The sequence below is a fragment of the Tupaia chinensis genome, unplaced genomic scaffold (genome assembly GCF_000334495.1).
Source record: "Tupaia chinensis unplaced genomic scaffold, TupChi_1.0 Scaffold000113_1, whole genome shotgun sequence".
Taxonomy (NCBI): Eukaryota; Metazoa; Chordata; class Mammalia; order Scandentia; family Tupaiidae; genus Tupaia; species Tupaia belangeri.
The window spans coordinates 4,670,700-4,697,380 of NW_006159577.1; the positions used below are offsets into that span (position 1 = coordinate 4,670,700).

At 42.8% G+C, this 26,681-nt stretch overlaps 1 protein-coding gene across 17 annotated transcripts in view; it reads right to left on the reverse strand.

The window, feature by feature from the left end:
- LOC102480493 (deleted in malignant brain tumors 1 protein) overlaps window positions 1-26,681 on the reverse strand; it is a 141,334-nt gene that overhangs the window by 28,622 nt on the left and 86,031 nt on the right. For 14 of the 17 annotated variants that reach the window (XM_027770115.1, XM_027770112.1, XM_027770111.1 and 11 more), the window contains 16 exons: window positions 23,614-23,937; window positions 22,720-22,749; window positions 22,040-22,069; window positions 21,034-21,063; window positions 20,357-20,410; window positions 17,649-17,972; window positions 16,675-16,704; window positions 15,962-16,015; window positions 13,334-13,657; window positions 12,360-12,389; window positions 11,643-11,696; window positions 7,368-7,691; window positions 6,395-6,424; window positions 5,713-5,742; window positions 1,498-1,821; window positions 549-578 (listed from right to left, as the gene is read on the reverse strand). In XM_027770115.1, the coding sequence (XP_027625916.1) occupies window positions 549-578; window positions 1,498-1,821; window positions 5,713-5,742; window positions 6,395-6,424; window positions 7,368-7,691; window positions 11,643-11,696; window positions 12,360-12,389; window positions 13,334-13,657; window positions 15,962-16,015; window positions 16,675-16,704; window positions 17,649-17,972; window positions 20,357-20,410; window positions 21,034-21,063; window positions 22,040-22,069; window positions 22,720-22,749; window positions 23,614-23,937 (2,022 nt within the window). The remainder of the gene's footprint in view (window positions 1-548; window positions 579-1,497; window positions 1,822-5,712; window positions 5,743-6,394; window positions 6,425-7,367; window positions 7,692-11,642; window positions 11,697-12,359; window positions 12,390-13,333; window positions 13,658-15,961; window positions 16,016-16,674; window positions 16,705-17,648; window positions 17,973-20,356; window positions 20,411-21,033; window positions 21,064-22,039; window positions 22,070-22,719; window positions 22,750-23,613; window positions 23,938-26,681) is intronic. The other 3 variants (XM_027770113.1, XM_027770114.1, XM_027770123.1) reach the window with 3 other exon arrangements.

Here is a 26,681-nt window from a genome sequence, read left to right on the forward strand (position 1 = left end):
AAAAAAAAAAAAAAAGTTCCATGGCTGGAAGAGAAAGATCTTTTCTAGAGACCTTGCAATGAGCAAACCACGCTCTCAAATGTCCACAGCAACAGAAATGAGAGGGTATGCAATGGCATAAGGCAATCACAGTTCTCATATGACAGGTTGTTCTTTGGTAAAAACATTACTTGTTATTAGCCTGGGATCTATGACAGGAGAAGTCTCAGATGTTCCTCACCCCACTGACTCTACCCATGTGATTCTCGGCCCACACTAGTTTTCCAGAAAAAATGACCAAAGTCACATCCTCTTTCAGCCACCAAAAGCACTAAGTGATTATCATTTTTCAACTCAGGGCAGGAGCCCAAATGCTCTTATCTCATTAGCAAGACGACGATCAACCTGTTGTGGGCTCAAGTAGAACCATCTTCATATTCTAAAGACCCAGGGAAGATTTAGAGAAACAGAAAAATACAACACTCCTGTTCTGTAGCTACATGTCAAGGATGGTCAATGTTAATAGTGAATAAAGGGACACCCATGACTTAAGAGGTGGCAGGACTCACCTGGCCTTGTTGAGGATGTTGTCTGCACATCTGTGAGAATGAAAAAGGAAGACAAGAAGCCATAAAAACTGGAACAAAGGTGCAATAAACTATGCAGGTAGGTTACTTATTCAATGCTTATTTCTGGCCTCAGAACATGGGAACTTTGCCATTTAAAACCCCAGAGAGAAATTCCTTATTAGGGACCCAGTAAGTCCTGTCCATTATTTCCAATGTCAAAGTGATTAACGCTATGGCTGAATGTGGTGACTGAGATCACAAAAAACTAACCCTCTGCCTTGTTGTTCTCAGGAGAACACTAAATAAGCAAGATGGAGAGGTCCATCTCCAAACTCAAAACTTATGTGTGATGTATGAGGGGCAACCACAGCAGAAATCAGATTGCATGGCAGACCTCATGGGAACTGACATTTAACTGCCAGACCTGGCTCATACATAGCACATTACCGATCTTCACAGATCTTTAAAGGAAATTGGATTCAAAGACGCATAGCCCCCCAAAACACGAGTCAGTTGTGACAAGACCAGATCTGACACTATAGCCTATGTACCTCATCAGAGACTCCCTTAATTAAAAACAACTGGACTGAGGCTCCCTTGCATGACAAGAGCCTTTTATTTGGGACTGCTGCCAGTGAGATGACCTTCCCCAAATCCTGTCTGTTCTGCCTCTAACTCTTGCTGCACAGTTCCAATCAATGGGAGGAACACAACATCTGGAGAAACCAGCGATATTCTCTTTCACCTCTGGTTTATACAGCATCAAAGGGACAACACTTGATAACCATTTTCAGTTTAGGTTATTATCCTACTGCAACACCAAGTAGCTTATAAAAAATGAGAAGTCTTTAAGAAAATTTTAATAAGAGAAAATGCCTTGAGTGAGACAAAGATTGTAGAAGGATTACTTCCTAAAGAAACTCCACCACAAGAAGATCTTGGGTCCCACCTGAGCAGATGACACCAGCATCTTCCCCGTGGTTACAGTTATGAGAGAGCCAGCCATTGTGGGGACAGTTCCACAGGTAGGACTCGTGTCCTGAGCAACGCACATTGTCCAGGACAATTTGACCTGAGCCTTGTCCAAACCAGGCATTTCCTGGAGCAGAGGTAGCCCAACCACAGTCCAGCTGCCTGCAGACCACGTTGGCATCATTGGTGTCCCAATCGTCATCACACACGGTGCCCCAGGAGCCTCTGTATAGGACCTCCACTCGGCCTTGACATCGGTCACCTCCATTCACCAGCCTCAGGGCCAAACTGGAATCACTTCCTGCAGGAGACACAATTATTTTCCATTTCATTCTGTGTTGACAGTCAAGCTTGTATAGGTTGTGCGTGGCCAAGAACACGTTCTAGTGGCCAAAGCCTCTTGTGTATGTTGAAGTCCACTCTATGAATAGAAGTAGATCTCATTTTCTTCCTAGACCATGAGAGCTCTGACCTATAAGGGGAACAACTCAAACTATCTCACTTTTCCTGCCTTCTTAGGACATTCTTCCCAAATGCTCACTGCTCAATGCTAAGAAAGAGCCTGACTCCAGATGAATTCAACTCTACTTACTGCTATGCCTTAGAATGAAACTGCCCCTTTTGGTAGCCTAATATATCTAGTCTCACCTGTAGAATCAAGAGGGGTCATGCAAAGTCACTCTCTCCTATGTCTCCCAAAGGAAGAGGTTCTGAGGTAAGAGCAAATTCTAAATTTTTCCAGCAGGCCAAGACTTCTGAGTTCCAGGTTAATATTCTCCAGCATCAGGGGCTCTGTCTGAAACCTTATTGTCCTCATGTTTTCCTCAAGCAGTTGATCTATAGAACCCTTGGATATTGGCTGAGCTAAGAATATTCTTTCAGCCCCAACCCCCCCCCGCCCCCCAAATTCAATTTCTAGCCAAGACTTGGCATGTGGAGAGGTAAAGTAGGATCCAGCTATCAGCCTGGATCCATAGTGATCTTAGTGATCAACCTGAGTACCCACTATAAGTGCTATCAAACACAGCTTCCCAGCACTACCACCACCACCACCACCACCACCACCATCTAGCAGAAATCCTAGGACTTGATTCTTTAAAGATATCACCTTTAACTAACTCATGTTGATTATATGGACTGTCCAATCAGGCAGGGAAACTGGGCAGGAGTAACTGTACTGACATGTAACTGTCACACTTAGAAGTACCCATGTCCTGAGAGGGCAAAATATGGAGAAAAAAAAAAGGGGGGGAAAACTGGGCCTCCATGGAGAAAACTCATATATGCCAAATACACCTCTGTAAAGGAGTCATGATCCCTCATTCCCACCAGGACCTGCCTTGTTAGCCTCTGGGCAGGGCTAAACCACTGACTCTGGTCTGCCTGCTCTGGCACTCATTTTCGCATCTCTAAAATCATTCCCCTGTTCTCCCAGGAAAATACACAAATAACACACAAGCACTTCAAAAGATGAATCACATTATTAATCATTAAGGAAATATAAATGAAAACCAACATTTGATATCGTTTCAAACCCATTAGAATATTAAGGGTTTCCATAATAAGTTCATGTAGAATTATCCAGTGTTAGACCTGCGTGTGGCATGGTGGTTATGTCAACTGGACCCCATATGGTCAATTTTAAGTGCAAGTCCCTGAACCAAAACCTTGAAAAACACAACAGGCATGTGTTCCTAAATGCCCAAAATCTTGAAAGGGAGAAGAAACAGAAGAGATTGGCCATTTGCTGAGTGGTGGGAGGGAGTGCTTTCTCACTTTCTTTTTTTTCTCATTGTTTCTCTGTTACTCTCCGGCGAGTGCATACACCTTTGGGAAAAAAACTTTAAAAAGTTAAAATGACAGAAAAAGATCATATGACCAAGAAATCTCACTGCTAAATGAACACTCAAAAAAACTGGAAATACTTAATCAAATAAATTATAGCACACTAATTAATGCTCATAACACCATTTTTCACTAAACAAAATGTGAAAACAACTCAAATGTTTATCAACGAACACATAAACTAAATATGGTATATCCATATAATGTAATACGACTTAGCAACAAAATGGAATGAGGTCCTGATGCATGCTGCACATGGATGAGCCTTGAACAAATTGTGGAAAGTAAAGAACACAAAAAAGGCAATGGTTCCATTTGTAGAAAATGTCCTGAATAGGAAAATCCATGAGACTGAAAGCGGATTAGAGATTGCCTTGGGGCTGGAAGCAAAGGAGACTGGGACATGACTGCTTAACAGGAATGAGGACTGAGATTATGAAAAGTTTCTGGAACGAGTTAGTGATTATGGTTGACACTAGATAATGTCAATGGACTGTGCAATTGGAAATGGTTAGAATTGTAAATTTTATACTCCGTACCTATTTTTACCACAATAAAAAATAAAACAAAAATAACATGAACAGTAATTCCATTTATATAATCCATTTCAGATCATTAAAAATAAAAGGCAATATTAAGTAGTTTAATAAACAAAAAATAGGCCCTTGTATACGCTAATCATATCATTCCACCTTAGTCCCTTACTGAGCATCTGTTCTCTGATGTCAAAAAACACTGCAGGGGGGTGGGGTGGGCGGGATCAGCAGTTAGTCTAATGGCTATGTCACTGAACTCCTAAGTAGCCGACCGTGGTGTGAGTCCCGGAACTGGTGGCTTAAACTCATGCTGGGTGCATGTGCATGCATGCCCAAGATCCCGAGAGGAGAATGGAGGATAAGGGATAGCATTTTGGCCATCCTCCCTGGGGGGCAGGGGGGGGATTACTTCTCGCTTTCTATCTCGCTGTCTCTCTCTGTCTTTCTGAAAAGTACACTCGCCCTATAGCAAAAAACTCCCCTGCCCCACAAAAAAAGGAAAAAAAAAAAAAAAGAAAAAAGAAAAAGCAAACACTGTGGGAAAGTATCAGACACTCTCCCAAGTTTTCCCCTACATGGACTGGAAGACACTGTTGATTTCTAGGTGTCTAGTCCAGTGCATGGACCCCGCACATAGAGGCCACGAAAATATTTAGAGATGTTTAGCAACTATGACTTCACGTATCTTTATCTGGAGGGTATGGCTTTGCTGATATTGAGTTTTATCTAAATATTGGAAGACACCAACATTGCAATGCGCACCAAGAAGACTGGGGCTAGGGACTAAAGGGCATAGGAGTAGTAGATATTTGGCCATTGCCCCCAGTTTTGACTCACAGAGTCCAGAGTCCAGATAGGAGGAGTTGTTGTAAGAGGGAGGACTCATCCTGTCCCAAAACTAGACAGATAATCAGGCTTACTAGGGATGTTGGGGAACTCTGATAACATCCAAGGACACTCTAATGACAGTTCAGACACTGCCTGTCCCAAATGGACCAGCAGAAAGTTCCACAAGAAGAGGCAGACATTGACAATATCCAGGAAAAGAATGTATTTCATCTAGGGGGAGAGAAAGAGGCTATAAAAGCCCATAATCAGCAGAAGTTTCAGAAGTGAAGCTCTTACTAGAGAGTGCTTTTCGGGTTTCAAGCCTCATGCCAGTTTGTTATTATAACAGAAACCATTCTTCCCATTAAAAACATGACAAAAACACATACAACACTTTTCAAGTAGATACTAGTGTGTACTTTCTCCCTTTCTCCCATGGGGATCTGAAGGTGGGCTTGTAATCCTGGCAAGGCCATCAGAGCACCTGTTAGGAAGCAGGCTCATCTGAGTCCTCCCAGGACATGGCTTCCTGAAATATCTGGACAAATAGCCTCTTCTTTCAGTAGTATGTAAACTTGGGCTGACAACTGCTGTCTTTTTCACCAGGTGCACAAAGTTAGTTGATTAGTGAAGACCACACACATAAAACACTGGAAGTGGGAAAAGTGTAGGGGAACATACTTGGAACTCAGGATCCAGCTATACTTAGTTCTTCATTAACCACAAAACATTCTAGATACATTAGCTGGTGAATTCTTCTATTGCTTATTGGACATTAGGCTGGGTTCCTGCCTTTTGCAAACAAATGTCCTGACTTATACATCTCCTTTAAAAGAAAATTCACAATTATGAAGTGAAAGAATTCCTCCACATTGGATAAGGTGTTGAGCAAACAGATGTGCATGGATTACTCAGGAATTTACCTAAGGCCTGTTGACTGCAGTGTTGAATATGATATTTTGGCAGAATCCAAAGATACTTACCATAGGAAGGAGTTGTTGTATACCACCAATCTGGAGAAAAGAAAAAAAATAAAAGAATCAGTAAAAACCAGGCCTATTAAAAAGGGGTGAGGAGAATAAACTTTGGGTCTAGTGTCATGTAATTGGTCTCAGGGACAAAGGAGTCAAAGCTCTACGGATGGAAGAGAAAGATCTTTTCTAGAAACCTTACTATGATCAAACCGTGCCCTCAAGTGTCCGCGGCAACAGCAATGTCAGGGTAAAACTCCATCAGACACTGACAGTTCTCATCTGACAGATTGTTCTTTAGTAAAAGAATTACGTTGTCTTAGCCTGAGATCTAAGACAGGAGACGTCTCAGATGTTCCCCACCACATTGACTCTACCCGCGTGATTATCAGCCCACACCAGTTTTCCAGAAGAAATTACCAAGGTCACATCCTCCCCCTGCCACCAGAAGCACTAAGTGATTTTTATTTCTCAACCCAGGGCAGGAGCCAGAATGATCTTACCTCATGGAGGAAGACAAGAGGATCAACCTGTTGTGGGCTCAACTACAACCACCTCCATATTCTAAAGACCGAGGGAAGGTTTGGAGAAACAGAAAAACCCCACACTTCTATTCGGTAGCTACTTATCAAAGATGGTCAAGGTTAATAGGGAGAAATGGGACACCCATGACTTAAGAGGAAGCAGGACTCACCTGGCCTTGGTGAGGTAGGTGTCTGCACATCTGTTAGAAAGAAAAAGGGATATAAGAAGTTAGAAAACTGGAACAAGGAAAAAAAAAAAAGAAAAGTGGAATAAAAGTATGAAAAACTAAGCAGATCAGATGCTCCATCAATGCATATCTGCTGCCTCAGTTTGTGAGAGCTTGGCCCTCCAAAACTCCAGAAAGACACTCCTTATTAGGGACCCTGACAGGTGCTGTCCATTATCTCCAATGTCAAAGTGAATAACGCTATGTCTGAATGTGGTGACTGAAATAACAGAAAACTAACCCTCCACCTTGTGATTCTCAGGAGAACACTAAATCAACAAGGTGCAGAGGTCAAGCCCTAACCTCACATATTCTGTGTGATGCGTCAGGCCCACCACGACTGAAAGCAGACTGCATGGCAGGTCTCATGGAAACTGACATTTCAATGCCAGACCTAGCTCTCACACAGCACATCATAGAACTTCACAGATATTTAGAGGAAGTTGCATTCCAAGACTCAGGGTGCCCCGAAACTTGAGTCAGTTGTGACAAGCCCAGATCTGACACCATAGCCTATGTATCTCACCAGAGACTTCCTAATTCAAAAATTACTCAACTGAGGCTCTCTGGCATGACAGGAGCCTTTTGTTTGGGGCTGCTGCCAGTGACATGACCCTCCCCAGATCCTGTTTGTTCTGCGTCTCACACTTGCTGCACAGTACAAATCAGTGAGAGGAACACAACGCCTGGAGAAACCAGCGATTTTCTCTTTCGCCTCTGGCTTATACAGCACCAAAGGGATGACACTTGCTCACCATTTTCACTTCGGGTAATTATCCTAACATCGAGTAGCTTATATAAAGTGAAAAGTCTTTAAGAAAAGTTTAGTAAGATAAAATGCCTTGAGTGAGACAGAAAGATTGTAGAACAATTACTTCCTAAAGAAACCCCACCACAAGAAGATCCTGGGTCCCACCTGAGCAGATGACACCAGCATCTTCCCCGTGGTTACAGTTATGAGAGAGCCAGCCGTTGTGGGGGCAGTTCCACAGGTAGGACTCGTGTCCTGAGCAACGCACATTATCCAGGACAATTTGGCCTGAGCCCTGTCCGAACCGGGCATTTCCTGGGGCAGCGGTAGCCCAACCACAGCCCAGCTGCCTACAGACCACGTTGGCATCATTGGTGTCCCAATCGTCATCACACACGGTGCCCCAGGAGCCTCGGTACAGGACCTCCACCCGGCCTTGACATCGGTCACCTCCATTCACCAGCCTCAGGGCCAAATTGGAATCACTTCCTGCAGGAGACACAATTATTTCCCATTTCATTCTGTGTTGATAGTCAAGCTCGTGTAGGTTGTGCGTGGCCAAGAACACATTCTAGTGGTCAAACCCCCTTGTGCATCTTGAAGTCAACTCTAGGAAATAGATGTATATCTCATTCCCTTCCTAGAACATGAGTGCTCTGACCTGTAAGAGGAACAGCTCAATTAACTCACTCTTCCAGCCCTGTCAGGATGCTCATGCAAAATGTTCGATGCTAAGAAAGAGCCTGACTCCAGATGACTTGAACTCTGCTTACTGCTTTGTCTGAGAATGAAAGTGCCCCTTATGATAGTCAAATACATGCAGTCTCACTTGTAGAATCTAGAGGGGTCATGAAAATTCACTCTCTCATATGTCCCCCAATAGGAGAGGTTCTGAGGTTACAGCAAATTCTCAATTTTTCCAGCAGGCCCAGACTTCTGAGTCCCAGGTTAATATTCTCCAGCATCATGGGCTTTGTTGAAAACCTTACTGTCCTCAAGCAGTTCATCTATAAAACCCTTGGCTATGGGCTGAGCTAAGAATATTCTTTCAGTCCCTCCACTACCCAGATATTCAATTTCTAGCCAATCCTTGGCATGTGGAAAGGTAAAGTAAGGCCGCTATCAGCCTGGATCCATAGTGACCCTAGTGTTCTACCTCAGCACCTGCTGTAGATGGCACCTGAGACAGGTTCCCAGCCCTACCACTGCCACCACCACCTAGCATTAATCCTAGGGCCTGGTTCTTTAAATATTTCACCTTTAACTGACTCACGTTGATTATATGGACTGTCCAATCAGGCAGGGAAACTGGGCAGGAGGAACTGTACTGACACTTAACTGCCCTACTGATAGGTGTATGGTGGTCTCTCCTGGGCTTGACTGAGGTGTATATCATGCTGGGTAATGTCTCTTCAGAATCTCAATGATGTATAGCAATTTAATATAAGAATAATAATATAAAATTAAAGATAAATAAAATAATAATAATAAAAAGAAGAAATACTCATGGCCTGTGAGGGAAGAATTTGGAGGAATAAAATAAATAAAGGAAAACTGGGCCTTCATGGAGAAAATTCATATGTGCCAAATATATTTCTGGATAGGTATCATGATCCCTTAGTCCTCACCTGAACGATTTATTTTAGCCTCTGATCAGGGCTACGTCACTGACGCTGATCCTCCTGCTCTGGCCTTCAGGATTTGGATCTTTAAAATGATTCCCCAGTTTTCCCAGGAAAATACATAAATAATACACAAGAACTTGAAAGGTGAATCAAAGGACCAAAAGATGGTGGAATGTCTATGTTGCAAGACTCCAAAATAGTCAACCACTGTTTGCTTCCCAGACCCAGTGGCTTAAATTCATGCTGAGCATGGATGAATGCGTGTCCAAGATCCTGACAGGTTAATGGAGGAGAACAAATTGCGACGTGGTATTTGTAAGGATTAACCTGTCAGGATCTTGGACACACATTCATCTGGATCGGTATCATGATCTACTATTATTATCAACCCCCTACTATTGGGGTTGATTTCTCACTTTCTGTCTCTTTATCTCTCTTGTCTTCCTGGCAAGCGCATGTCTCCTATAGCAAAAACCTCTCCAAAAAATAAAAATTAAAAACAAACAAATAAATAAATGAATAAAAAGATGTATCACATTATTAATCATTAGGGAAATACAAATCAAAACCACCATGTGATATCATCTCATACCCATTAGAATATGAAGGATTTCCATTATAAGTTCACATAAAATTATCCATTATGTTCAGCCCACGTGTGGCATGGTGGTTATGTCATCTGGATCCCACATAGCCAACTCGAAGTGCAAGTCCCTGACCCAGAAGCTTGAAATACACAACAGGTATGTGTTCATGCATGCCCAAAATCTTATTATGCATGATCAAAATCATAAAAAGGAGGAGAAATAGAAGAGATTGGCCGTCCCCTGCCGTGTGGAAGGGAGTGCTTTCCAACTTTCTTTCTTCTCTAACTGTTTCTCTGTTACTCTTTAGCAAGTGCACACACCTTTGGGGGGAAAAAACTTTAAAAATTAAAATGAAAGAATATAAAAGATCAATTTTTGTCATCTGACAAAGAAATCCCACGGCTAGATGAACATTCAAAAGAATTGGAAATATGTGTTCAAATAAATAGTTGCACACTAATTTATCCTCACAGAAGTATTATTCACTACAGCAAAATGTGAAAACAACTCAAATGTTTTCTGGCAAACACATAAACTAAATATGGTATATCCTTAAAATGTAATACTACTCAGCAACAAAATGAAATGATGTCCTAATGCATGCTAAACATGGATGAGCCTTGAACATGCTGTGGAAGGTAAAAGAAGACCCTAAAGCAAAAATCTCTCCCTAAAAGTTGAAAAAAAAAAATCTAATAATCAAATAAATAAATAAATAAATAAAAGGCAATGGTTCCATTTGTAGGAAATGTCCTGAATAGCAAAATCCATGAGACTGAAAGCGGACTAGAGGTTGCCTTGGGAATGGAAGCAAAGAGGACTAGGGTATGACTGGGTAACAGGAATGCGGACTGAGGTGATGAAAAGTATCTGGAATGAGTTAGTGCTGATGGCTGACACTACATAATGTCAATGAACTGTGCAATTTGAAATTGTTAAAATTGTAGATTTTATACTCTGTAGCTATTTTACCACGATAAAAACTAAAATAAAAATTAAGAGTAATTTAAGTAATATAATCCATTTCAGATCACAAAAAATAAAAGGCAATATCAAGTAGTTTAATAAACAAAAAGCATGCCCTCATATAAGCTAATCATACCAGTCCACCTTATTCCCTTACTGAGCATCTGTACTCTGATGTCAGAAAACACTGCAGGAAAGTTTCAGACACTCTCCCAAGTTTTCACCTCCTGGAAGACACTGTTGATTTCCAGGTGTCTAGTATAGTGCAGGGACTCCTGTACATAGAGGACAAGGAAATATTTAGGGATATTTAGAAACCATGACTTCATGTGTCTTTATCTGGAGGGTACAGTTTAGCCGATATTGGGTTTGTTCTAAATGTTGAGGGATGTTGGGGTACTCTGATAACATCCAAGGAAACTCTACTAAGAGCTCAGACACTGCCTGTCCCAATGGACCAGCAGAAAGTTCCACAAGAAGAGGCAGACATTGGCAATATCCAGGAAAAGAATGTATTTCATCTAGGGGGAGAGTAAGAGGCTACAAAAGCCCATAATCAGCAGAAGTTTCAGAAGTGAAGCTCTTACTAGAGAGTGCTTTTCGGGTTTCAAGCCTCATGCCAGTTTGTTATTATAACAGAAACCATTCTTCCCATTAAAAACATGACAAAAACACATACAACACTTTTCAAGTAGATACTAGTGTGTACTTTCTCCCTTTCTCCTGAAGGTGGGCTTGTAATCCCGGCAAGGCCATCAGAGCACCTGTTAGGAAGCAGGCTCATCTGAGTCCTCTCAGGACTTGGTTGCCTGAGATATCTGGACAGATAGCCTCTTCCTTCAGTGGCATGTATAATCGGGGCTGACAACTATTGTCTCTTTTTCCAGGTGCATGAAGTTAGTTTAGTGAACACCACACACATAAAACACTGGAAGTGGGAAAAGTATAGGGGAACATACTTGGAACTCAGGATCCAGCTATACTTAAAGTTCTTCATTAACCACAAAATATTCTATATACGTGAGCCGGTGAATTCTTCTACTGCTTATGAGACTTTGTGATGGGTCCTGCCTTTGGCAAACAAATGTCCTGACTTACAGATCTCCTTTAAAGGTAAATTCACAACTACAAAGTGAAGGAATTCCTCCACATTGGATAAGGTGTTGAGCAACCAGACTTGCATGCACTACTCGGGAATTTTCCTAAGGCCTGTTGACTGCAGTGTTGAATATGATATTTTGTCAGAATTTAAAGATACTTACCAGTGGAAGGAGTTGTTGTATACCACCTATCTGTAGTTGTTGTATACCACCAATCTGGAGAAAAGAAAATAAATAAATAAATAAATAAATAAATAGACCAAGCCAATTAAAAAGGAAAGAGGAGATTAAACTTTGGGTCAAGTGTCATGTTACTGGACTCAGGGACAGAAGAGTCAAAGTTCTGTGGCTGAAAGAGAAAGATCTTTTCTAGAGACCTTGCAATGAGCAAACCATGGGCTCAAATGTCCACAGCAAAAGCAAAGAGAGGGTGTGCAATGCCATAAGACACTCACAGTTCTTGTCTGACATATTGTTCCTTGGATAAAGAATTACTTTGTCTTAGCCTGGGATCTATGACAGGACAAGTCTCAGATGTTCCTCACTCCACTAACTCTACCCATGTGATTCTCGATCCATGTTAGTTTTCCATAAGAAATGGGCAAGGTCACATCCTCCCTCTGCCACCAGAAGCACTAAGTGATTTTTATTTCTCAACCCAGGACAGGAGCCGGAATGATCTTACCTCATGGAGGAAGACAAGAGGATCAACCTGTTGTGAGCTCAACTAAAACCACCTAAATATTCTAAAGACTGAGGAGGGAAGGTTTGGAGAAACAGAAAAACCTCACACTGCTATTCGGTAGCTACTTGTCAAAGATGGTCAAGGTTAATAAGGAGAAATGGGACACCCATGGCTTAAGAGGAAGCAGGACTCACCTGGCCTTGGTGAGGTAGGTGTCTGCACATCTGTTAGAAAGAACAAGGGATGTAAGAAGTTAGAAAACTGGAATAAAGAAAAAATAAATAAATAAAAGTGGAATAAAAGTGCAAAAAACAAAGCAGATCAGACGCTCCATCAATGCTCATCTGCTGCCTCAGATATGAGAGCTTTGCCATCCAAAACCCCACAGAGACACTCCTTATTAGGGACCCTGACAGGTGCTGTCCATTATCTCCAATGTCAAAGTGAATAACGCTATGTCTGAATGTGGTGACTGAGGTCACAGAAAACTAATCCTCCACCTTGTGATTCTCAGGAGAACACTAAATCAACAAGGTGCAGAGGTCAAGCCCTAACCTCAAATATTCTGGGTGATGCGTCAGGCCCACCACGACTGAACGCAGACTGCATGGCAGGTCTCATGGAAACTGACATTTCAATGCCAGGCCTAGCTCTCACACAGCACATCATAGAACTTCACAGATATTTAGAGGAAGTTGCATTCCAAGACTCAGGGTGCCCCGAAACTTGAGTCAGTTGTGACAAGCCCAGATCTGACACCATAGCCTATGTATCTCACCAGAGACCTCCTAATTCAAAAATTACTCAACTGAGGCTCTCTGGCATGACAGGAGCCTTTTGTTTGGGGCTGCTGCCAGTGACATGACCCTCCCCAGATCCTGTTTGTTCTGCATCTCACACTTGCTGCACAGTACAAATCAGTGAGAGGAACACAACGCCTGGAGAAACCAGCGATTTTCTCTTGCGCCTCTGGCTTATACAGCACCAAAGGGATGACACTTGCTCACCATTTTCACTTCGGGTAATTATCCTAACACTGAGTAGCTTATATAAAGTGAAAAGTCTTTAAGAAAAGTTTAGTAAGATAAAATGCCTTGAGTGAGACAGAAAGATTGTAGAACAATTACTTCCTAAAGAAACCCCACCACAAGAAGATCCTGGGTCCCACCTGAGCAGATGACACCAGCATCTTCCCCGTGGTTACAGTTATGAGAGAGCCAGCCGTTGTGGGGGCAGTTCCACAGGTAGGACTCGTGTCCTGAGCAACGCACATTATCCAGGACAATTTGGCCTGAGCCCTGTCCGAACCGGGCATTTCCTGGGGCAGCGGTAGCCCAACCACAGCCCAGCTGCCTACAGACCACGTTGGCATCATTGGTGTCCCAATCGTCATCACACACGGTGCCCCAGGAGCCTCGGTACAGGACCTCCACCCGGCCTTGACATCGGTCACCTCCATTCACCAGCCTCAGGGCCAAATTGGAATCACTTCCTGCAGGAGACACAATTATTTCCCATTTCATTCTGTGTTGATAGTCAAGCTCGTGTAGGTTGTGCGTGGCCAAGAACACATTCTAGTGGTCAAACCCCCTTGTGCATCTTGAAGTCAACTCTAGGAAATAGATGTATATCTCATTCCCTTCCTAGAACATGAGTGCTCTGACCTGTAAGAGGAACAGCTCAATTAACTCACTCTTCCAGCCCTGTCAGGATGCTCATGCAAAATGTTCGATGCTAAGAAAGAGCCTGACTCCAGATGACTTGAACTCTGCTTACTGCTTTGTCTGAGAATGAAAGTGCCCCTTATGATAGTCAAATACATGCAGTCTCACTTGTAGAATCTAGAGGGGTCATGAAAATTCACTCTCTCATATGTCCCCCAATAGGAGAGGTTCTGAGGTTACAGCAAATTCTCAATTTTTCCAGCAGGCCCAGACTTCTGAGTCCCAGGTTAATATTCTCCAGCATCATGGGCTTTGTTGAAAACCTTACTGTCCTCAAGCAGTTCATCTATAAAACCCTTGGCTATGGGCTGAGCTAAGAATATTCTTTCAGTCCCTCCACTACCCAGATATTCAATTTCTAGCCAATCCTTGGCATGTGGAAAGGTAAAGTAAGGCCGCTATCAGCCTGGATCCATAGTGATCCTAGTGTTCTACCTCAGCACCTGCTGTAGATGGCACCTGAGACAGGTTCCCAGCCCTACCACTGCCACCACCACCTAGCATTAATCCTAGGGCCTGATTCTTTAAAGATTTCACCTTTAACTGACTCACGGGAACTAGGGTATGACTGGGTAACAGGAATGTGGACTGAGGTGATGAAAAGTATCTGAAACGAGTTAGTGGTGATGGCTGACACTACATAATGTCAATGAACTGTACAATTTTAAATTGTTAAAATTGTAGATTTTATACTCTGTAGCTATTTTACCACAATAAAAAATAAAATAAAAATTAAGAGTGATTTCAGTTATATAATCCATTTCAGATCACAAAAAATAAAAGTCAATATTGAGTAGTTTAATAAACAAAAAACATGCCCTCATATAAGCTAATCATACCAGTCCACCTTATTCCCTTACTGAGCATCTGTACTCTGATGTCAGAAAACACTGCAGGAAAGTATCAGACACTCTCCCAAGTTTTCACCTCCTGGAAGACACTGTTGATTTTCAGGTGTCTAGCATAGTGCAGGTGCCCCTGTACATAGAGGACAAGGAAATATTTAGGGGTATTAAAAACCATGACTTCATGTATCTTTATCTGGAGGGTACGGTTTAGCCGATATTGGGTTTGTTCTAAATGTTGGAAGATTCCAACATTTGCAGTGCTCACTAAGAAGACTGGGGCTAGGGACTAAAGGGCATAGGAGTAGTGGATATTTGGCCATTGCCTCTGGTTTTGACTCACAAAGTCCAGAGTCCAGGTAGGAGGAGTTGGTATAGGAGGGAGGACTCATCCTATCCCAAAGCTAGACAGATAATCAGGCTTACTAGGGATGTTGGGCACTCTGATAACATCCAAAGACACTCTAATGACAGCTCAGACTCTTCCTGTTCCAATGGACCAGCAGAAAGTTCCACAAGAAGAGGCAGACATTGACAATATCCAGGAAAAGAATGTATTACATCTAGGGGGAGAGTCAGAGGCTATAAACGCCCATAATCAGCAGAAGTTTCAGAAGTGAAGCTCTTAGTAGAGAGTGCTTTTTTGGGTTTCAAAATTCCTGCCAGTTTGTTATTATAACAGAAACCATTCTTCCTATTAAAAACATGACAAAAACACATATAACACTTTTTAAGTAGATACTAGTGTGTACTTTCACCCTTTCTCCTCTGGGGATCTGAAGGTGGGCTTATAATCCTGGCAAGTCCATCAGAGCACCTGTTAGGAAGCAGGGTCATCTGAGTCCTCCCAGAACGTGGCTGCCTGAGATATCTGGACAGATATCCTCTTCCTTCAGTGGCATGTACAATCGGGGCTGACAACTGTTGTCTCTTTCTCCAGGTGCACGAAATTAGTTGATTAGTGAAGACCACACACAAAAAACACCGGAAGTGGGAAAAGTGTAGGGGAACATACTTGGAACTCAGGATCCAGCTATACTTAAAGTTCTTCATTAACCACAAAACATTCTAGATAAAGGTAAATTCACAACTACAAAGTGAAGGAATTCCTCCACATTGGATAAGGTGTTGAGCAACCAGACTTGCATGCACTACTCAGGAATTTTCCTAAGGCCTGTTGACTGCAGTGTTGAATATGATATTTTGTCAGAATTTAAAGATACTTACCAGTGGAAGGAGTTGTTGTATACCACCTATTTGTAGTAGTTGTATACCACCAATCTGGAGAAGAGAAAAAATAAGTTTAAATAAATAAATAAATAGACCAAGCCAATTAAAAAGGAAAGAAGAGATTAAACTTTGGGTCTAGTGTCATGTTACTGGACTCAGGGACAGAAGAGTCAAAGTTCTGTGGCTGAAAGAGAAAGATCTTTTCTAGAGACCTTGCAATGAGCAAACCATGGGCTCAAATGTCCACAGCAAAAGCAAAGAGAGGGTGTGCAATGCCATAAGACACTCACAGTTCTTGTCTGACATATTGTTCCTTGGATAAAGAATTACTTTGTCTTAGCCTGGGATCTATGACAGGACAAGTCTCAGATGTTCCGCACTCCACTGATTCTACCCATGTGATTCTCGATCCATGCCAGTTTTTCATAAGAAATGGGCAGGTCACATCCTCCCTCTGCCACCGGAAGCACTAAGTGATTTTTATTTCTCAACCCAGGACAGGAGCCGGAATGATCTTACCTCATGGAGGAAGACAAGAGGATCAACCTGTTGTGGGCTCAACTACAACCACCTCCATATTCTAAAGACCAAGGGAAGGTTTGGAGAAACAGAAAAACCTCACACTCCTATTCTATAGCTACTTGTCAAAGATGGTCAAGGTTAATAGGGAGAAATGGGACACCCATGACTTAAGAGGAAGCAGGACTCACCTGGCCTTGGTGAGGTAGGTGTCTGCACATCTGTTAGAAAGAAAAAGGAATATAAGAAGTTAGAAAACTGGAACAAGGAAAAAATAAATAAATAAAACTGGAATAAAAGGGTAAAAAACAAAGCAGATCAGATGCTCCATCAATGCTCATCTGCTGCCTCAGATATGAGAGCTTTGCCATCCAAAACCCCACAGAGACACTCCTTATTATGGACCCTGACAGGTGCTGTCCATTATCTCCAATGTCAAAGTGAATAACGCTATGTCTGAATGTGGTGACTGAGGTCACAGAAAACTAATCCTCCACCTTGTGATTCTCAGGAGAACACTAAATCAACAAGGTGCAGAGGTCAAGCCCTAACCTCAAATATTCTGGGTGATGCGTCAGGCCCACCACGACTGAACGCAGACTGCATGGCAGGTCTCATGGAAACTGACATTTCAATGCCAGGCCTAGCTCACACACAGCACATCACAGAACTTCACAGATATTTAGAGGAAGTTGCATTCCAAGACTCAGGGTGCCCCGAAACTTGAGTCAGTTGTGACAAGCCCAGATCTGACACCATAGCCTATGTATCTCACCAGAGACCTCCTAATTCAAAAATTACTCAACTGAGGCTCTCTGGCATGACAGGAGCCTTTTGTTTGGGGCTGCTGCCAGTGACATGACCCTCCCCAGATCCTGTTTGTTCTGCGTCTCACACTTGCTGTACAGTACAAATCAGTGAGAGGAACACAACGCCTGGAGAAACCAGCAATTTTCTCTTTTGCCTCTGGCTTATACAGCACCAAAGGGATGACACTTGCTCACCATTTTCACTTCGGGTAATTATCCTAACACTGAGTAGCTTATATAAAGTGAAAAGTCTTTAAGAAAAGTTTAGTAAGATAAAATGCCTTGAGTGAGACAGAAAGATTGTAGAACAATTACTTCCTAAAGAAACCCCACCACAAGAAGATCCTGGGTCCCACCTGAGCAGATGACACCAGCATCTTCCCCGTGGTTACAGTTATGAGAGAGCCAGCCGTTGTGGGGGCAGTTCCACAGGTAGGACTCGTGTCCTGAGCAACGCACATTATCCAGGACAATTTGGCCTGAGCCCTGTCCGAACCGGGCATTTCCTGGGGCAGCGGTAGCCCAACCACAGCCCAGCTGCCTACAGACCACGTTGGCATCATTGGTGTCCCAATCGTCATCACACACGGTGCCCCAGGAGCCTCGGTACAGGACCTCCACCCGGCCTTGACATCGGTCACCTCCATTCACCAGCCTCAGGGCCAAATTGGAATCACTTCCTGCAGGAGACACAATTATTTCCCATTTCATTCTGTGTTGATAGTCAAGCTCGTGTAGGTTGTGCGTGGCCAAGAACACATTCTAGTGGTCAAACCCCCTTGTGCATCTTGAAGTCAACTCTAGGAAATAGATGTATATCTCATTCCCTTCCTAGAACATGAGTGCTCTGACCTGTAAGAGGAACAGCTCAATTAACTCACTCTTCCAGCCCTGTCAGGATGCTCATGCAAAATATTCGACGCTAAGAAAGAGCCTGACTCCAGATGACTTGAACTCTGCTTACTGCTTTGTCTGAGAATGAAAGTGCCCCTTATGATAGTCAAATGCATGCAGTCTCACTTGTAGAATCTAGAGGGGTCATGAAAATTCACTCTCTCATATGTCCCCCAATAGGAGAGGTTCTGAGGTTACAGCAAATTCTCAATTTTTCCAGCAGGCCCAGACTTCTGAGTCCCAGGTTAATATTCTCCAGCATCATGGGCTTTGTTGAAAACCTTACTGTCCTCAAGCAGTTCATCTATAAAACCCTTGGCTATGGGCTGAGCTAAGAATATTCTTTCAGTCCCTCCACTACCCAGATATTCAATTTCTAGCCAATCCTTGGCATGTGGAAAGGTAAAGTAAGGCCGCTATCAGCCTGGATCCATAGTGACCCTAGTGTTCTACCTCAGCACCTGCTGTAGATGGCACCTGAGACAGGTTCCCAGCCCTACCACTGCCACCACCACCTAGCATTAATCCTAGGGCCTGATTCTTTAAAGATTTCACCTTTAACTGACTCACGGGAACTAGGGTATGACTGGGTAACAGGAATGTGGACTGAGGTGATGAAAAGTATCTGGAACTGGTTAGTGCTGACACTACATAATGTCAATGAACTGTGTAATTTGAAAATGTTAAAATTGTAGATTTTATACTCTGTACCTATATTACCACAATAAAAAGTAAAATAAAAATTAAGAGTGATTTCAGTTATATAATCCATTTCAGATCACAAAAAATAAAAGTCAATATTGAGTAGTTTAATAAACAAAAAACATGCCCTCGTATAAGCTAATCATACCAGTCCACCTTATTCCCTTACTGAGCATCTGTACTCTGATGTCAGAAAACACTGCAGGAAAGTTTCAGACACTCTCCCAAGTTTTCACCTCCTGGAAGACACTGTTGATTTCCAGGTGTCTAGTATAGTGCAGGGACTCCTGTACATAGAGGACAAGGAAGTACTTAGGGATATTTAGAAACCATGACCTCATGTATCTTTATCTGGAGGGTACTGTTTAGCCAATATTGGGTTTGTTCTAAATGTTGGAAGACTCCAACATTTGCAGTGCTCACCAAGAAGACTGGGGCTAGGGACTACAGGGCATAGGAGTAGTAGATTTTGGCCATTGCCTCCGGTTTTGATTCACAGAGTCCAGAGTCTGGGTAGGAGTTGTTGTAGGAGGGAGGACTCATCCTGTCCCCAAGCTAGACAGATAATCAGGCTTACTAGGGATGTTGGGGCACTCTGATAACATCCAAGGAAACTGTACTAACAGCTCAGACACTGCCTGTCCCAATGGACCAGCAGAAAGTTCCACAAGAAGAGGCAGACATTGGCAATATCCAGGAAAAGAATATATTTCATTTAGGGAGAGAGTCAGAGGCTATAAAAGCCCATAACCAGCAGAAGTTTCAAAAGTGAAGCTCTTACTAGAGAGTGCTTTTTGGGTTTCAAGCCTCATGCCAGTTTGTTATTATAACAGAAACCATTCTTCCTATTAAAAACATGAGAAAAACACATAGAACACTTTTCAAGTAGATACTAGTGTGTACTTTTCCCTTTCATGCATGGGGAACTGAAGGTGGGCTTGTAATCCTGCCCAGGCCATCAGAGCACCAATTAGCAAGCAGGCTCATCTGAGTCCTCCCAGGACTGCTCTGTCTGAGATCCCTGGACAAGCAGTCTCTTCCTTCAGTGCTTTGTAAACTTAGGCTGACAATGGCTGTATTTTTCACCAGATGCACAAAGTTAGTTGATTAGTGAAGACCACACACATAAAACACTGGAAGTGGGAAAAGTATAGGGGAATATACTTGGAACTCAGGATCCAACTATACTTGAAGTACTTCATTAACCACAAAACATTCTAGATATGTGAGCCGGTGAATTCTTCTACTGCTTATGAGACTTTGTGATGGGTTCCTGCCTTTGGCAAACAAATGTCCTGACTTACAGATCTCCTTTAAAGGTAAATTCACAACTACAAAGTGAAGGAATTCCTCCACATTGGATAAGGTGTTGAGCAACCAGATTTGCATGCACTACTCAGGAAGTTTCCTAAGGCCTGTTGACTGCAGTGTTGAATATGATATTTTGTCAGAATCTAAAGATACTTACCAGTGGAAGGAGTTGTTGTATACCACCTATCTGTAGTTGTTGTATACCACCAATCTGGAGAAAAGAAAAAAAAAAATTAAAATAAATAAATAAATAAATAAATAAATAGACCAAGCCAATTAAAAAGGAAAGAGGAGATTAAACTTTGGGTCTAGTGTCATGTTACTGGACTCAGGGACAGAAGAGTCAAAGTTCTGTGGCTGAAAGAGAAAGATCTTTTCTAGAGACCTTGCAATGAGCAAACCATGGGCTCAAATGTCCACAGCAAAAGCAAAGAGAGGGTGTGCAATGCCATAAGACACTCACAGTTCTTGTCTGACATATTGTTCCTTGGATAAAGAATTACTTTGTCTTAGCCTGGGACCTATGACAGGACAAGTCTCAGATGTTCCTCACTCCACTGCCTCTACCCATGTGATTCTCGGTCCATGTTAGTTTTCCATAAGAAATGGCCAAGGTCACATCCTCCCTGTGCCCTAGAAGCACTAAGTGATTTTTATTTCTCAACCCAGGGCAGGAGCCAGAATGATCTTACCACCTCCATATTCTAAAGACTGAGGGAAGGTTTGGAGAAACAGAAAAACCCAACACTTCTGTTCTATAGCTACTTGTCAAAGATGGTCAAGGTGAATAGGGAGAAGTGGGACACTCATGACTTCAGAGGAAGCAGGACTCACCTGGCCTTGGTGAGGTAGGTGTCTGCACATCTGGAGAAAGAAAAAGTGAGATCAGAAGGCATAAAAACTGGAACAAAGGTACAAAAAACTAAGCAGATCAGATGCTCGGTGAGTGCTTATCTCCTGCCTCAGAACATAGGAGCTTTGCCATCCAAAACTCCACAGAGATACTCCTTATTAGGGACCCAGCCAGGTACTGTCCAATATTTCCAATGTCAAAGTGAGTAACACTATGGCTGAATGTAGTGACTGAAATCATAGAAAACTAACCCTCTATGTTATGATTCTCAGGAGAATACTAAATCAACAAGGTATAGAGGTCAAGCTCCAAACTTAAATACTATATATGTGTGATGTATCAGGTCCGACCACAGCAGAAATCAGACTGCATAGTAGGTCACATGGTAACTGACATTTAAATGTCAGACTGATCACACATCATAGAACTTCACAGGTCTTTAGAGGGAGTTGCATTCAAAGACTCAAGGTCGCCCAAAACATGAGTCAGTTGTGATAAGCCCATATCTGACACCATAGCCTATGTATCTCACCAGAGACCTCCTAATTTAAAAACTACTCAACTGAGGCTCCCTTTCATGACAGGGGCCTTTTGTTTGGGGCTGCTGCCAGTGAGATGAGCCCTCCCCAAATCCTGTCTATTCCGCATCTCACTCTCACTGCACAGTAGCAATCAGTGAGAGGAACATACCACCTGGAGAAACCAGAGATATTCTCTTTCATCTCTGGCTTACACAGCATCAAAGGGATGACACTTAATCACTATTTTCACTTTGGGTTATTATCCCAATTGAGTGCTACAGCACTGAGTAGCTTATATAAAGTGAGAAATATTTAAGAAAATTTTTATAAGAGGAAATGCCTCGAGTGATACGGAAAGATTGTAGAAGAATTACTTCCTAAAGAAACCCCACCACAAGAAGTTCCCACCTGAGCAGTTGTCTGCAGGGCTGAATTGAATACTTTGGCAGAATTCGAAGATACTTACCAGTAGAACGAGTGGTTGTATACCACCAATCTGGAGAAGAGGAAAAAGCAAAACAAAACAAAACAAGGCCAATTAAAAAGGAGGGAGGAGAATAAACTTTGGGTCTACTGTCATGTAACTGGGCTCAGGGACAGAGGAGTCAAAGTTCTATGGCTGGAAGAGAACGATCTTTTCTAGAGACCTTGCAGTGAGCAAACCATGCCCTCAAATGTCCACAGTAATCGCAAAGAGAGAGTGTGCAATTCCATCAGATACTGACAGTTCTCATCTGACAGATCGTTCTTTGGTCAAAGAATTACTTTGTCTTAGCCTGGGATCTATGACAGGAGAAGTCTCAGATGTTCCCCACCACACTGACTCTACCCATGGGATTCTCAGACCACAGTAGTTTTCCATAAGAAATTGTCAAGGTCACATCCTCCTTCTGCCACCTAAGCCACTCAGTGATTATCATTACTTAACCCAGGTCAGGAGCCCAAATGATCTTATCTCATGGAGGAAGACAAGAGGACCAACCTGTTGTGGGCTCAAATGGAATCACCTCCATATTCTAAAGACCCAGGGAAGGTTTGGAGAAACAGAAAAACCCCACACTCCTATTCTGTAGCTACTTGTCAATGAAGATCGAAGTGAATAGTGAGTAAAGGGACACCCATGACTTAAGAGGTAGCATGACTCACCTGGCCTTGGTGAGGTTGTGCTCTGCACACCTGTGAGAAAGAAAAAGTGAGATTAGAAGGTAGGAAACTGGTACAAAGATGCAAAAAACTAAGCAGATCAGACACTCCATCAATGCTTATCTCCTGTCTCAGAACATGAATGCTCTGCCATCCAACACCCCAGAGGGACACTCCTTATTATGGGCCCAGCCAGGTCCTGTCCATTATTTCCAATGTCAAAGTGAGTAACACTATGGGTGAATGTGGTGACTGAGATCACAGAAAACTAACCCTCTGCCTTGTGAGTCTCAGGAGAACACTAAGTCAGCAATATGGAGAGGTCCAGCCCCAGGCTCAAATCCTATATTTCGAGCATGGCAGAAACCAGATTGCATGGCAGGCCTCATAGGAACTGACATTTAAATGCCAAACCTGGCTCACACATAGCAAATCACAGATCTTTAGACAAAGTTGCATTCAAAGACTCAGGGACCTCAAAACATGAGTCAGTTATTATAATCCCATATCTGACACCATAGTCTATGTGTCTCACCAGAGATTCCCTTAATTTAAATGAAGCTCCCTTGCATGACAGAAGCCTTTGCTTGGGGCTGCTAAATTATGTCTGTTCTATATCTCACTCTCGCTGCACAGTACCAATCAGTGGGAGGAACACAACACCTGGAGAAACCAGTGGTTTTTCTCCTTCACCTCTGGCTTATACAGCATCAAAGGGATGACACTTGATCACTATTTTCTCTTTGGGTTATTATCCTAGAGCAACACCAAGTAGCTTATATAAAGTGAAAAGTCTTTAAGAAAATTTTAATAAAAGGAAATGCCTTGAGTGAGACAAAGATTGTAGAACAATTACTTCCTAAAGAAACCCCACCACAAGAAGATCCTGGGTCCCACCTGAGCAGATGACACCAGCATCTTCCCCGTGGTTACAGTTATGAGAGAGCCAGCCGTTGTGGGGGCAGTTCCACAGGTAGGACTCGTGTCCTGAGCAACGCACATTATCCAGGACAATTTGGCCTGAGCCCTGTCCGAACCGGGCATTTCCTGGGGCAGCGGTAGCCCAACCACAGCCCAGCTGCCTGCAGACCACGTTGGCATCATTGGTGTCCCAATCGTCATCACACACGGTGCCCCAGGAGCCTCGGTACAGGACCTCCACCCGGCCTTGACATCGGTCACCTCCATTCACCAGCCTCAGGGCCAAACTTGAATCACTTCCTGCAGCAGACACAATTATTTCTCATTTCATTCAGTATTGACAGTCAAGCTTTTATAGGTTGTGTGTGGCCAGGAACACTTCCTGTGTCAAATCCCTGCATACTCCAACTGGCAAATAGAAGTAGATCTCATTCCCTTCCTTAATGATGGATACCCTGTCCTGTAAGTGCTGTCTCCCTCTCCCTGCCTTGTTAAGATGCTCAGACCAAGGTCACAAGAAGAAAGAGCCTTCAGGGTATCCAGGATGGCTTCACCTCTGCTCACTGTGGTCTTTGAACTGAAATTGCCCCAGGTGGAGGACAAATACTCACAATCCCATCATCAGATTCAAGAGGGGACATGAAAATTTACTTTCTTCTGTGTCTCCCAACGTAAGAGGTTCTGAGACTAAAGTGAATTCATAAATGTTTCTAGTAGGCCAAGACTTCTGAGTCTCAGGTTAATATTCTCCAGCAATGTGGGCATTTACCGTAGCCCTATTGTCATGTTGTCCTCAACGATAACAAGGAGTTTATTCATAGCACCTTTAGGTATGGGCTGAGTTATGCATGTTCTTTGAGTACTCCAATACCCAACAATTCAATTGCTAACCAGGCCTTGGCATACAGAGAAATGAAGGAAGGGAGCTGCTTGCCTGGATCATGTGTGTTGAAACTGAGCACCTTATGCAGGTGCCACCAGAGGCATTTTCTCAGTCCTACCGCCACTGCACTACTAGGTATTTGGAGATTTCATCTTAAGCTGACACATCCTGATTAAGGGTCCATCAGATCAGGAAGGGACTGTGGGTAGGAATAACTGTAATTGACACTTAGCTGGCATACATAGAGGTATCTATAGCCTGAGAGTGACAGGAAAGAAGAGGAAAACAAAGCAGGCCTCCATGGAGGCTAGTCATATGCCAAATACACCACTGCAGCAGGCACCATGGTCCTTCAGTCTACACGGATCCTGTCTCATCAGCCTGCAAACTGGGCTAAGTCACTGATTGTGGTCTACTTCCCCTGGCCTTCAGTCTTCGGATATTCTAAGTGACTCCCCTATTCTCCCCCAAAAAATACACAAATAGCCCACAGCCTGGGGAAAAATGTTTACATTATTAGGCAGATGGGAACTGCGAATCAAAATTGCCATAAGATACCACCTCACACCCACTAGAGTATTCTTGGTTTCCACAATAAGTTTAACATAAAATTATCATGTGACCCCCAAAGTCCAACTATTGCATAAATACCCTCAAAGAACACAAAACAGGTGTTGAAATACATAATTGTACAATAAACAATTCTCATGGCAGCATCTTTCACACTGTCAAAAGGTAGAAAGAACCCAAATGTTCATCAACAATAAACACATAAACAAAATGTTGTATGTGTATATAATATAGTATAACTCAGCAACAAAAAGGAATGTAGTTCAGATGTATGACAAAATGAATGAGCCTTGAAAATATTCTAAGGCAGACAAAAAAGCTATTTTCTGTTTATAGGAAATGTCCAGAAGAGGAAAATCTACAGAGACAGAAAGGAGAGTAAGGTTTGCCTGGGGACTAAGAGAAAACGAGAATTGGGTGGGTGTGACTAGTTAATGGGGATGAGGATGCAGTTTGGGCAATGGAAATTTCTGGAAATGGTGATGGCTGCATAATACTGTGAATGTTCTTAATGCCATTGAATTGAAACTAGGTAAAATAGCAAATGGTACATTATGTGCATATTTTACCATGACAAGATCTAAAAAAGAAATAACATTAATGGAAACTCCACATACATAACTCATTTTAGCTCATTAGAAGTAAAAGTTCCTATTGAGTATTTAAAAGAAAAAGCAGGCCCCTGCATGGGCTAATTCTATCAGTCCACCCTGATTTTTTCACTGGAAATCTGTTCTCTGATGCAGGAAAACACTGCAGGAAAGTGTCAGGCCGAGACCGGGAGAGTCCAGCATGAGCAATGCTCTCGCGGAAGAACGGGCTAAGTCCAGACCCTAAGGGCACAGGAGTCGTAGGTACCTGGTCATTTCCTATAATCCTGACTCTCTGAGTCCAGGATTCTGATCTAATTACAGGGCAGTCACAATGATAAGGACAAATTCCAACCTACTGTCTGAAGGAGACAGATAACCAGGCTTACAGGGCATGTCAAGACCCTCTAGGATACTCCAAGGACCTTCTCCTGACAAGTCAGGCCCTGCTCTAGAGCCCCAGAGGACAGCTCCACAGCAAAAGTCAGAAATGGACAGATAGCCAGGGAGAGAAGAGGTTCTGTCTGCAGGGAGAGGAGGGGATTAGTGGATGACAACCAACAACCACAAGTATCAGAGTTGTGAAACTTTAATTGGGGAATGCTTTCTGCATCTCAAACATCCTGACCTCATTTTTAAAAAAATTATTATTGTAACACAAACCATCCTTCCTATTTAAAACATTATCAAAAACTACATCTTATAGTTTTCAAGCAGAGACTAGAGTGCACATCCTCCTGTCTCCCATGGGGATCTGAAGTCAGGCATATAACCCTGGCTAGGCCATCAGAGCACCCAGAAATAGTCTAAGAGGAAGCACCAATTGCCAAGCAGGTTCATCTGAGTTCTTCCAGGACTTGGCAGCCTGAAATATCTGGACGGATAGCCTCTTCCTTTAGGTGGTATGTAGACTTGGAGCTGACAGCTGCTGTCTTTTCTCCATGTACATGTAAGTTGATCGTGAAGACACACACATAAGACACTGAAAGTAGGAAAAGTGT